At 41.2% G+C, this 12,175-nt stretch overlaps 1 protein-coding gene across 1 annotated transcript in view; it reads right to left on the bottom strand.

The window, feature by feature from the left end:
* The window catches only part of SIDT1 (SID1 transmembrane family member 1), a 234,634-nt gene that overhangs the window by 109,028 nt on the left and 113,431 nt on the right, over positions 1-12,175 (bottom strand). The window contains exon 11 of the mRNA XM_030203910.1: positions 9,849-9,892. Coding sequence (XP_030059770.1) covers positions 9,849-9,892 — 44 coding nt within the window. The remainder of the gene's footprint in view (positions 1-9,848; positions 9,893-12,175) is intronic.

Genomic DNA, 12,175 nt, shown 5'->3' with positions numbered 1-12,175 from the left:
ACCAGGGGAGCTTGGTTCAAATCCCACTGTAGCTCCTTGTGATCTTGAGTGAATCATTTAACCCTCCATTGCCTCAGCCACAAACTGATTCTCAGAACTCCCAACAGAGCAGATCCTATACCACCAGAATAGCGCAGAAAAATATTTATTTATTGGGATTTTGCTCACATCATTTTTAGTAGTAGTTCAAGGTGAGTTACATTCATGTACACTGGGTATTTCCTTGTCCCTTGGAGGGTTCACAATCTGGGTTTGTACCTGAGGCAATAGAGGGATAAGTGAGTTGCCCAAGGAGCAGCAGAGAGATTTCAACTGGCCACCTCTGGATGACAAGGCTGGTGCTCTAACCACTAGGCCACTCCTTCACTCTCCAATGCTTAAAGGAAATGATATTCAAATTATATGTGTGCTGTAAAAGCAAAAGCAAGGGAGAGGAACATGCTTGGCGCATGTACAGAAGAGTTTCACAGTAAGCGTAGTTCTTGTGCACATTCACCAGGCAAACCCAACTGTGAAGCACACATTAATACCACTCTATTGCGCTTTTAAACATAAGATTTTCAATTCTTTTTTTTAAACTTGGAAGGCTTATATTTAAGCACAGAAAACAGGCACCAATGTGTGCTTTCAGGTGTGCTTGGACTCATGCACATTTGTTTCTCAGCACCAGCGTTTACAGGCTTGCACTGGCTTTCTTCTACTTCAAAAAGAAATCAAAACGCGCAGATTTTTAAACTGGAAATCAATAGAAATCCTCTCTTCAAACCTTCCATATTTTTCCTGTGGTAAGGACAAAGTTTGTTTGTACGCTGTTCTCTGAGCATTGGGAAGGAATAGCAAACGACACCATTAGCATACCTTTGATTACATTTAAATACAATTTGTGTCCTCTCTGCTGCATACATTGTTTCCTGCACTACAGCCCTCTAAGCATGCCACAAGGATTTATATGCTCATTATTCCTGCACTTATTGGCCTTACCGCTGGTGGTAGGTTTTGAGAATCAGCTTGTTAGATTGTGTGCCCTCAAGGGACAGAAAAATACCTACTGTACTTGAATGCACATTGCTTCAATAGCCTTTGGATTTACAGGCAGTAAATAAGAAAATTAAAAAAAAATTAAGGAATGACTGGGGAACACGCTCTGTCCAAATTTGGGTGATGTGGAGAGAATAAGGACAAATCCCAGAGAAGGGCATTCATTCTAGTGTGCCAATTCCTTCTCATCTCCTCTATTCTTTTCCATCTTTCTCAGCTCATAAAATTGGAGTTGACATGCTCCAAATTAAAAAGTCTATTGCCATGGAAACCACCACTGTTCAAAGCTGCCGAGGTTGATAGCTGTACCATTTCCAGGTTTGTATTAAGAATAGGAAAAACAAAAGCAGTAACAGTTCTCTCTCTATCTAGGCATACACACATATAAATGCCATCTGAATGCTTTCCCATCAGCTCAGTCAATAAAGAATCAGGGAAGGGCAGTGTTGACAGAAATATGAACAGATAAGCACATCTACAAAGGTGATCTGACTGATTTAGTGTAACCTTTATTCACTTGTTCAGAACCCTTTTTTATCATCCTCATTTTAATATTCCCTTATCTCTTGTTTGTCCTATTTGTCTGTCCTAATTAGATTGTAAGCTCTGTCGAGCATGGGCTGTCTCTTCATGTTCAAGTGTACAGCGCTGCGTATGTCTAGTAGCGCTTTAGAAATGATAAGTAGTAGTAAGACTTGAGTTGTTAAAGAGCATTTGGAAAGTCCCTCATAAAAGACTCATGAGAAATTAAAAGGTCTTGGGATAGGAAGCAATTTCCTATTGTGAAAACGGGTTAAAGACAGAAATTAGAGTAAACAGGTCAGTTTTCTCTATGGAGAAGGGTGACTAGTGGAGTGCCCCAGGGATCTATACAGGTGCATTTTAACACATTTATAAATGATCTGGAAATAGGAACAAGTGAGGTGATCAATATGCAGATGCCACAAAATTATTCAAAATTGTTAAATCACAAGCAGATTGCCAGAAATTGCAGGAGAATTTTTAAGACTGGGCCTCTAGATGGCAGATGAAATGTAATGTGGACAAGTTCAAAGCAACAGAGAAGAATAGAGAAGAATAATCTGAATTATAGCTAAATGATGCTAGGATTTAGAAGTTACCATGGACATGCTGAAATCCTCTGTTAAGTGTACTGTAGTGGCAGCAAAAAAAAACCAAACCAAATCCACCAAATGGAATGTTAGGAATTATTAGGAAAGCAACAGAGAGTTAAAACAAGGGTATCATTATGCTTCTGCATGGGTCCATGGTATGACAATTCCCTGAGTACTATGTATAATTTTGGTTGCTGCATTAAAAAAAAAAAGATATAGTTGATCTGGAAAAGGTACAGAGAAGGGCAAGCAAAATGATAAAGATGATGGAATGGCTCCCATATGAGGAAGGGCTACAAATGATTAAGCTGAGGGGAGATATGATAGAGGTCTACAAAATCATGAACATAGTGGGGCAGGTAAACATGAATTCCATGTTTACTCTTTCAAAAGGGGGCAAGCCATGAAGTTACTAAGTAATTGTCATGAAGTCTTGTGTTCATGATCAATTGTCATGCGATTAATTGACCATACGATCAAAAGTCCTGGGGATCAATTGTACCGCTACCAACTGACCGGCAATCAATTGACCAGACATCCCTTTTACCATGTGGTAGGCCCCTTAGGTTGCTTTTATAAAAATAGATGTCTTTATGGACTTTCACACAGGTGTCCTGTTATAAAATCACCCCCATGGCTTGAATGTGTGGGTTTTGTATTTTTTTTTTTTTGTGACTGATTGTTATTTCATACAACAGCTGGTAGTGGAGGGAGTTTGTGTCACTATTGTTGAGATAACACCAAGGTTTAAGAATTTCTTTTTGTATGGTGGTTAGCAAGGGGAAGCACTCCAATTCAGTCCTATATTCATTGCTAAAGGGGCATTTCTGTAGCTGTGGATTATGTTTTTAGAACTGGGGGCTCTGTACTGTCTTCTTGACCTCACTCTCCCATAAGAGGTTTGGTTGAATGATACTATCAAATATTTTTAATTGTAGTTTTACTTGGAGGCTGTATTTCTCCAGGGGTTTCTTTCTTTCACATACAACTTTTTAAAGCTTTTTTTCATAGTGTCTTTTATAACTAATTTAAAATTTCTATATGAATTTAATTCTAGGCTATGCACAACTTGTTTATTTAGGGAGTGTGCAGGCCAAAAATGTTTTTTGTTTAGTTTCCTATGTCAGGGGCGTAGCCAGACTTCGGCGGGAGGGGGGTCCAGAGCCCGAGGTGAGGGGGCACATTTTAGCCCCCCTGGCGGCACCAACCCCCCTCCACTTTTGTCCCCCCCCGGCGCCACCGCCCTTCCCCCGTCCCTTTCGACCCCCTCCCACCACCGCCAACTCTCCCCCGCCACCGCCAGGTACCTTTGCTGGTGGGGGTCCCCAACCCCCGCCAGCCGAAGTCCCCTTCAGCGCTGGTCTCTGAATCCGGTGTGTTCGCTGATCTGGATTCTGTTTCTGCGAGTCCTGACGTCCTGCACGTTCCTACGTGCACACTATTTATAATATAGAACCCCCTCTTTTTTTTCTCTGTTTCAGGTTCAAAGTGACATGAAGCAACATTGAAAATGTTTTAAATGAAAACACATCCCTAGTCTTAAGGTTCTTTTACTGACCTTCTGGGATTGGGTATAAAATGGCTAGCTCATCTGCATACAGCTTATAGAGCAGACAGTCTGCATTCAACTCGACTGTCTAATTGAAAATAATTGGTTAAACCCATGTCAAGCTGACTTCAGACCTGGGTACAGAACAGAGACAGTTCTTGTGTCCCTTCTTGATGATCTGCACAGAAACCGTGACAGAGGATCTGCCTTAATACTAGTGTTGCTGGATTTCTCAGCAGCCTTTGACACTGTGAATCATAATATTATGCTTACAAGGCTAGCAGAATCAGGTATCAGTGGCACAGTATTTACTTGGTTCAAGTCCTATTTGTCAGACATATAACAATCTGCTCAACAGCACATCATTACCTTGGGCACCGAACTGTGGGGTGCAACAGGGATCCATGCTGTTTCCCATTTTATTTAATATCTACCTCAAGCCTCTGGCTGAGCTGCTTTGGTCGATGGACACAAAATTCTATATCTATGCTGATGATGTGCAACTATTCATACCTATTGAACCAGATCTACCCACAGCCTTGAGTAAACTGACTGCCTGTCTAACCACATCTCAGAAATGGGCAAACAACAACAAACAAGTCTGTCTGAACACAAGCAAAACAGAGATTCTTTGGGTACCTATCACAAGTGGACAAATACTTGACTTCAAAATACCTTGTGGGAAGTATGAATTCCCTCTAAAATCACAGGTCAGGAATCTTGGGATACTGCTAGACTCATTACTCACAAATTCAAACAACCTTTAAAAACAGTCTCTATCAAAACTATATAGAGAGGAAAGGTCCCACTTAACTTTCTTTCTGAGAAGTTCTGAGAGAGGACAACATTTCTCTGGTGGGTGAGCACTAGAGAATGACACGGGGACAAAGTTTGTCTGCATCCCTACCCCGCCCCCATGGGTTCTGTCTGCGTCCCCACCCGATCCCCGCAGGTTCTGTCTCCATCCCCGCCCTGTCCCCGCAGGCCCTGTCTCCATCCTCGCCCTGTCCCCGTGGGCTCTGTCCTCATCTGCAGAAGTCTCAAACACTTATGATTTTATATTAAATCTTTTTATTAAAATATAAAAAGGAACAATATGCTGTGCAACTGTTGTGTATAAATTACAAATAGAGAACAATAATAAAAATGAGCAGCTATAATAACCCTCCTTCCCACCACCACCCTCTACCCTTCCAACCCCAACAATAGGTGATTTCTACTACACCAAGGAATCCTAATTCACATTGTTAAAATGTCCAGGGGTATAAAATACAACCCGTTCTATATGCCCTAGAGGGGAAAAACATGTCCTATAAAGCACTGTTATGTTTTTTTAATCTGTGGATAAATAAGAAATCATCAACAATCTCAGGATTCAATCTAGCTCTCCTGTCTTCAACAGTCCTTCCTGGAATAGAAGTTGTCTTCTTATAAGATGTGCTGGTAGCAGGATGTACAGGATCTCCCATGCAAATTTTGCTAGTTGTGACCAGTATGTTTGCTTGTTTTTCCAAAAAATCAAAATATCTTTGTAGGCATCACTTAAACATAAATAACCGTCCAGTTCATTAACAGGCTTCAAAGTAGAAAATGATACGGGGACAAAGATTGTCCCCTGTCCCTGTCCCCATCCCCTCCCCATCCCTGTCCCATCCCCGCGAGCTCTGTCCCCGTCCCCATCCCCGCGGTTACTGCGGTTCCCCATGTCATTCTCTAGTGAGCACTTAACGCTGTTTTGCTCTGTGCTTTGGGAACTTAAAGATTGGGGTTTAAAGAAGGAATTGTAGGTTATTGATAGGCAGAATTAAAAAAAAAAAAAGCAAACTTTATCAACTAATCTCCATACCCTTTCCTCCCTAGTTTTAAAACTTGAACTTTGTACCACAGCATTAACATATATCCTCTAGAAGGCACAGCAGGGCCTAGAGTTTAGTCTTCAATCCCACCCACCACTCAAGGAAGTTACATGGAAATACTTTAAAAACAAATAGGAGGAAACATTTTTTCACTCAACGAACAATTAATCTCTGGAACACTGCTGGTTAGGGTGTAGTAACAGCGGTTAGCGTATCTGGGTTTAAAACAGGTTTGGACAAGTTCCTGGAGGAAAAGTCAATTATAGCAATATTCAGACAGTTAATAAGAATAAGGAACCAAAATGTTTTACGTGTGTTCACATCCTTTGTCAGAGCCAAACCAAGTTATATCCATTTCCCCAAATTGCCTTAATAAGTTCTATATGTTAAAGAGACCAGCTGTGCCCAGGCACAGTAGTTGAGCCAATTCAAATACTCCCGAATGAAAAGCAAGCTGGTTCTGTTGTATGAAGTGAATTTAAATTAAAAAGGTCTAAACACTCTGAATATGGAGCTGTCAAAAGAATTCTGTGATGAAGTTAATTACTTAAAGGTACAGGTTAGGGGAAGGTTATAAGAACAGCTCAATGTTTGAAATATCCCTTAGGCCACTGTCAGGTTCATTATTGTAAAATGGAAATATTTGGCAGCACCAAATCAGTCCATCCATTTAAAATCAGTAGTTGTGGATTAAGGAAACTGTCAAGATCACCGTGATGCCTGATTGTTTTACAAGAACTATAGAAAGCTCTGGTTGAGACTAGAGAAAATGTTTATTAATTTCAAGATTAGGTAAAAAATAAGACCTGTATGGGAGGGTGACAAAAGGAAGTCACTGCTGAAGAGGCACCATATAATGTGCTGTATATTGTTTGCAAAGAAACACTTAGGAACACAGCACATATATGAGAGAAGGTTGTGTGGTCTGATAAGACCAAACTTTCTGGTCTCAGTGCTAAGTAATATATGTGGTGTACATCACCCCAGGGGCGTAGCTATGGGTGGGCCTGGGTGGGCCCAGGCCCACCCAATCTTGGCTCAGGCCCACCAAAGCGACGACGACTGGAACGGTGACTTTTACCCGAAGTCGCAATGACGAACGGGCAGGCAGCGCTGCGGTAGTAAAAGCAACAAGTAGACTGGTTCGACTCTCCGTCCTTCACTTCCCTCCCTCTGCGTCCCGCCCGAAAGGAAATGACGTCAGAGGAAGGCGGGACGCAGAGGGAGGGAAGTGAAGGACGGAGAGTCGAACCAGTCTCCTTGTTGCTTTTACTACCGCAGCGCTGCATGCCCGTTCGTCGCTGCAACTTCGGGAGTAGACTGGAACGGAAGTTGGCTTGGAGATGCTGTGAAGGGGGAGGGGGGACACGCTGAATAGAAGGGGGAAGGGGATGGACAGAAACAGGATGGGCAGGGGAGAGAGGTGAATTGCTGGACAACAGGGATGGAAGGAGGGGAAAGGGGAGAGGAAATTTGCTGGAGATGGATGGCTAGAGGAGAGGAGAGGGCAGGGGAGAATGGAGAGTTGCTGGACATGGAGCGGAGGGCAGGGGAAAGAAGAAAATTGCTGGACATGAATGGATGGAGCGGAAAGGGGAGAGTGGAAATTTGCTGGAGCTGGATGGCTGGAGGAGAGGGCAGGGGAGAATGGAGAGTTGCTGGACATGGAGCGGAGGGCAGGGGAAAGAAGAAAATTGCTGGACATGAATGGATGGAGCAGAAAGGGGAGAGTGGAAATTTGCTGGAGCTGGATGGCTGGAGGAGAGGGCAGGGGAGAATGGAGAGTTGCTGGACGAATGGATGGAGGGAGGGAGGGGAGAGAAGTCAGGAAGGAGGTGCACATGGATAGAGGGGATGGAAGAGAGGAGAAATGCTGGACATGGATGGAGTGGAGGGCAGGGAAGAGAGGAGAAATGTTGGACAAGGATGGAGGTAAGGAAAGACAGTGGAAGTAGATGCACATGGATGGAGGGGAAGGGAGAGAGGAGAAATGCTGGATATGGATGGAGGGAAAACTGCTGAGTTTAAGGGCTGGGTTGGAACACGTTGAGGGCAGATACTGAAACTCGAGGAAGGATAGGGGCAGGGCTACAGATGGTAGACAGGACGCATAAGGACACAGGAGTATGGTGGACATGGTGAGTGAAAAAATATCAAATGGAAAGAAGACACTGTGTAAAACAGAAGACACTGGGACCAAAGCGAATAGATCAGACAACAAAGGCAGAAAAAAGTATTTTATTCAGAATTTATTAATTTGAATATGTCATCTTTTGGAAATGTGCATCTGTGATATTTTGCATGTAAGTTTAAATTTTTCTGGTATTGCTGCATGCTGAGTCTGACTTCTTGAGTTAACTTTCCAGTTCAGTATTTTGCCTTCATATTTTTTGATCTTTAGTTCCTTGTGTCATGTCTGTTGTGTCATGTGTTTTTAAAGTGTGATCAAGCTGCAGTATTCTGCTAGCATGTAGTATTCGCAGCCCTTTTTGTTTTGCTTTTTTTCACGAGGTAGTGTATTGGTGTTTTAGAGCCTAGTGTAATTACAGTTCTGCCTTTTCAAGCATAATGTTGTAGCTCATCCTGTCCTTGGAATTAGTGCTGTTATGGTTTTAAAGATATGAGTGTGTTTTTGCACAAGTTTGCAGTGGAGAGATTGTGGGATAATGTAATTATATTTAAAAATATCAATTTTTCCATTAAGTATGTATGTGGTTATACTGATGCAGAGCAGCTGTTGGGCAGACTACTTAGAAATCCATCATCAAGTGAATTCTTAGGCATTATTTTGTAGGATCCCAAGAGACACTACTCATACTTATATAGACAGTGCGTGCCCACCCATATTAGCTCTGGGCCCACCCAAAATCTCAGGTCTGGCTATGCCACTGCATCACCCTGCTAACACCAGCTGCACAGTGAGGCATGGTGGACAGGGAACTTGTAAAGATCAAGGGAAAGATAGATTGTGTGAAGTTCTGGCAGATGCTAGAGAAAACTTTGTCAAGAAAATGGGCAAAAATGCACCATTTAAGGTGCAAAACTGGCAGACATTTCTCCAAAATGACTCATGGCTGGTATTGAGTCAAGGAGTATGAAGACTTAAGTAATCAAGATGCTTGGAGGTCCTTTTACTAAGGTGCGCTGAAACATGGCTTGCAGTAGAGTAGGCGCGGGTTTTGGGAGTGTGCCGATCCATTTTTCAGTGTGCCTGTAAAAAAGGGCTTTTAAAAATTTTTGACGAAAATGGACACGCAGAAAAATCAAAATTGCAGCACATCCATTTTGGGTCTGAGACCTTACCGCCAGCCATTGACCTAGCGGAAAGACTCACGCGGTATCTGGGCGGTAATGACCTGCATGCGTCCGATATGAGTGTCTGAAAATAAAAATTAGTTTTTGGATGTGCATATCGGACGTGCGCCAAAAATGAAATTACCGCAAGAGCCACACAGTAGCTTATGCGACTTAGTAAAAGGGCCCTCTAGTTTCTTATTCTTAATGACTTTTTAAATGTGTCTAAAATTGTTTTTTTGTCATGTTAAAAGAATATATTATGGTATATAGATCAGTGAAAGACACTTGTACTTTAAGGAATTTTGAATCATCTTTTTAAGAAAGCAGAATGTGAAAAATGTACAGGGTGTGAAGATATTTACAAGGCACTGTAGACTGGCATAATTAACTCATCAAACCATGTCTTAGAGAAATAACCAGAAAGTAGAAATCAAGTTAAATAGTTTTACTATAGCCTCCTGGATTTGAATATTTCTGTATTTGAGCACTTTATTCAGCATCCTATTGAGGTTATACGCTTTACTGATTTCCTATGTTGTTACTGATGTGTCTCGTGGTGTCTTTGATTATTCTTTCCAGTTGCTTTACTTTCTCATGTGTATGATCTTCATGACTGATGTATTTAAAGAGGGTGCTGGAAGCGCTCATTCCAAATTTTCCCATTTTACACTAACTTGGGGTTTTTTGTGGTTAAAGACCCTACCACATGTTTGAGAAGAATTGCAATCTAAGGCCTTTTCAATTTCAGGTTTTTCTTCAGTTATTCAGATTATTTCCATTTTATAGAGTTGCCTTATTTCTAAGATTTTGGAAATATGTGGTGCACATGAAACAGATGTGTTTGCAAAGGTCAGAAAGGATATCCTGAAAACTAGACTGGGTAGAAAGTATTCCAGTTCTGGCTTAAGAAGCCCTGCTCCAAAACGCTAAGGCCACCCAGTCAGTGGAAAGCCTTCTTTGGTCATTTTATCAGGGCAAGTCAATTTGGCTTACCATCATCAGGGCTGTATGTGCTATCCACACTCTTCCTCTGTAATCTGTACGTAAACAAACACACAATGCAAACAATAATGAGAAATAGAGCAATTTACACAGAATGCCTGCAGTCACCTAGGTAATAAATATTTCTCCAACCTGTATTTGTCTAAACAGACACTTTGGCAACAATAATTTGTTCATAATCCTAGTGATTTCACCTAGTACCATACAGTTCTTTTATTTTTATCTTCAGGCACACAGTATATTAATATACTGAGTCCCCACAGTTCAAAGGATTTACCCGTGTGAAAAAGAACTCACATGAAAGTGGTCTTAATATAAGAACTTTTACACCATTGATTGTTCAAGCGCAAGGTTACACTATGAAGAGATTTTGATGGTGATAGCAGGATTGAACCTGTATCTTTTTCCTCCACCAAGGGTCGAAGACACAAGGCTTTTACAGGTATCTATTTTACAAATTTGGATGTGTAAGTGTACGATCATCAAGGTGGTGGTGTACCAACACTGGCAGACTAAATGTGATTGCCGAACTGTGGGACTCAGTATATTAATATACTGTCTGCCTGAAGATGAAAATAAAAGAACTGTATGGTACTGGGTGAAATCACTAGGGTTATGGACAAAATGTCAGTTTAGGTGTAACTTGTTTAATTAGAGTCAATACAGAGGTGTATTTCAATCACTGTGTTGGCTATTGTTATGAGGTTGTTATTTGATGAAAACATGTTGTAAATCTTATTAGTTTTGTTTAACATAACAAACTTATACTTTTTTTGTTACATTTGTACCCCACGCTTTCCCACTCATGGCAGGCTCAATGCGGCTTACATATTATATACAGGTACTTATTTGTACCTGGGGCAATGGAGGGTGAAGTGACTTGCCCAGTTTTAAATTAATAGTACATATTTTGTGCTGTATTTATGAGAATAGAAGCGGTATACTGGCCAAACTAAACACCCAATGAAACAGAGAACAGTTGAGCATTTAAGTAATTTGAGGATACAGAAAAAATAAGTATCCCTAGTGGACCATTGGATGAGAAGGAATCATTTGGAAAGTGAATTAAAATTCATAGTTCTCCTGTGAGTAGCATTGCCTCACAGGGGGGATATTACTTCAAACAGCGGTTTATTTTTTTCTTTGGCTACAGTGTCCCCACAAGGGTTGAATAAAAAGAATGCGTGGGTGGTGCTGTAATGTGGATGGATTTCAAATGAGGAGGAGGGGCAGAGTATATTATATAAGTTATTGATTGTGTGCATGCATCAGCGTTTTTGTGGTGAAGTCAGTCTATGGCGGAGGTAAAGTTCTCCCAGCTAAGAGGGTGGGGGGGTGTCATAATATATTTAGAAAATTATGTGAAAATTTTATTTTGTACTTGCAGGTTAAGGTTAGAAAGTAATTATTTTACTGGGAGGGGAGTGTATTTATTAATGAGTGCTTTTGCTTACAGCTTTGTTTTCCTGAGGAGGGAACAGGACTGTTGGCAAGGAAATTGTTGTTTGCACCTTCACGCGAACCCAACACTGAATGGATGGTTAATTTTGAGGACATCACTGGAACACTAGAGGAATCTAGACCCGCTTTAAGGGACTACACCCGCATAAGTGACTATGTTTTGAATAAGAGATTGATCATAATTGACATGATGGTTGGAATATAATCTTTTCAAACATTTTTCAAGGAGTTCATCGGGTTTTTCAGGTGCAGCCCGTAACATTAGAACACTGAACAGTGGTATGGAGGGACAGGGACCTGCGGTGCAGTGATGGAATAAAAACTTGTATTAAACTGCAAATATTGTCTGAGTCCAGTGATGGGCAGCACAAGTTCACTCTGAGCACCATATAACACTTTAAAGAATTAATAAGTGAATAAAGACTTTTTCAAAAGTTTAAGGATTATTATTTAAAAAGGTTCCACAATTAAGTGATTGAGGATACCATTCTATATAGGAAACCCTAATATATATGTATATGAGTTAAAATGTTATGCCAAGAAATGCAGAGTGATGATGCACTTGGGATTCAGAAATCCAAAGGAGATATACTAGAAAAGAAGAAGAGAGATTGATGAGCACAGCTCAGGAAAGGGACTTTGGTGTCCGAGGATCTCAAGGTGACGAAACAATGCGACAAGGCAGTGGCTACAGCCAGAAGAAAGAGGGGTATAATCAGCAGAAGAAAGAAGTTGTTGATGCCCCTGTACAAGTTGTCAGTGAGGCCCCACTTGGAGTATTGTGCTCAGTTTTGGAGGCCATATCTTGCTAAGGACATAAAAAGACTTGAAACAGTTATCGAAGAGTGACCAAAATG

The sequence above is a fragment of the Microcaecilia unicolor genome, chromosome 5 (assembly GCF_901765095.1).
Source record: "Microcaecilia unicolor chromosome 5, aMicUni1.1, whole genome shotgun sequence".
Classification (NCBI taxonomy): domain Eukaryota; kingdom Metazoa; phylum Chordata; class Amphibia; order Gymnophiona; family Siphonopidae; genus Microcaecilia; species Microcaecilia unicolor.
Note: the sequence above shows the minus strand (reverse complement) of the source record. Positions and strands in the feature narration are given on the sequence as shown.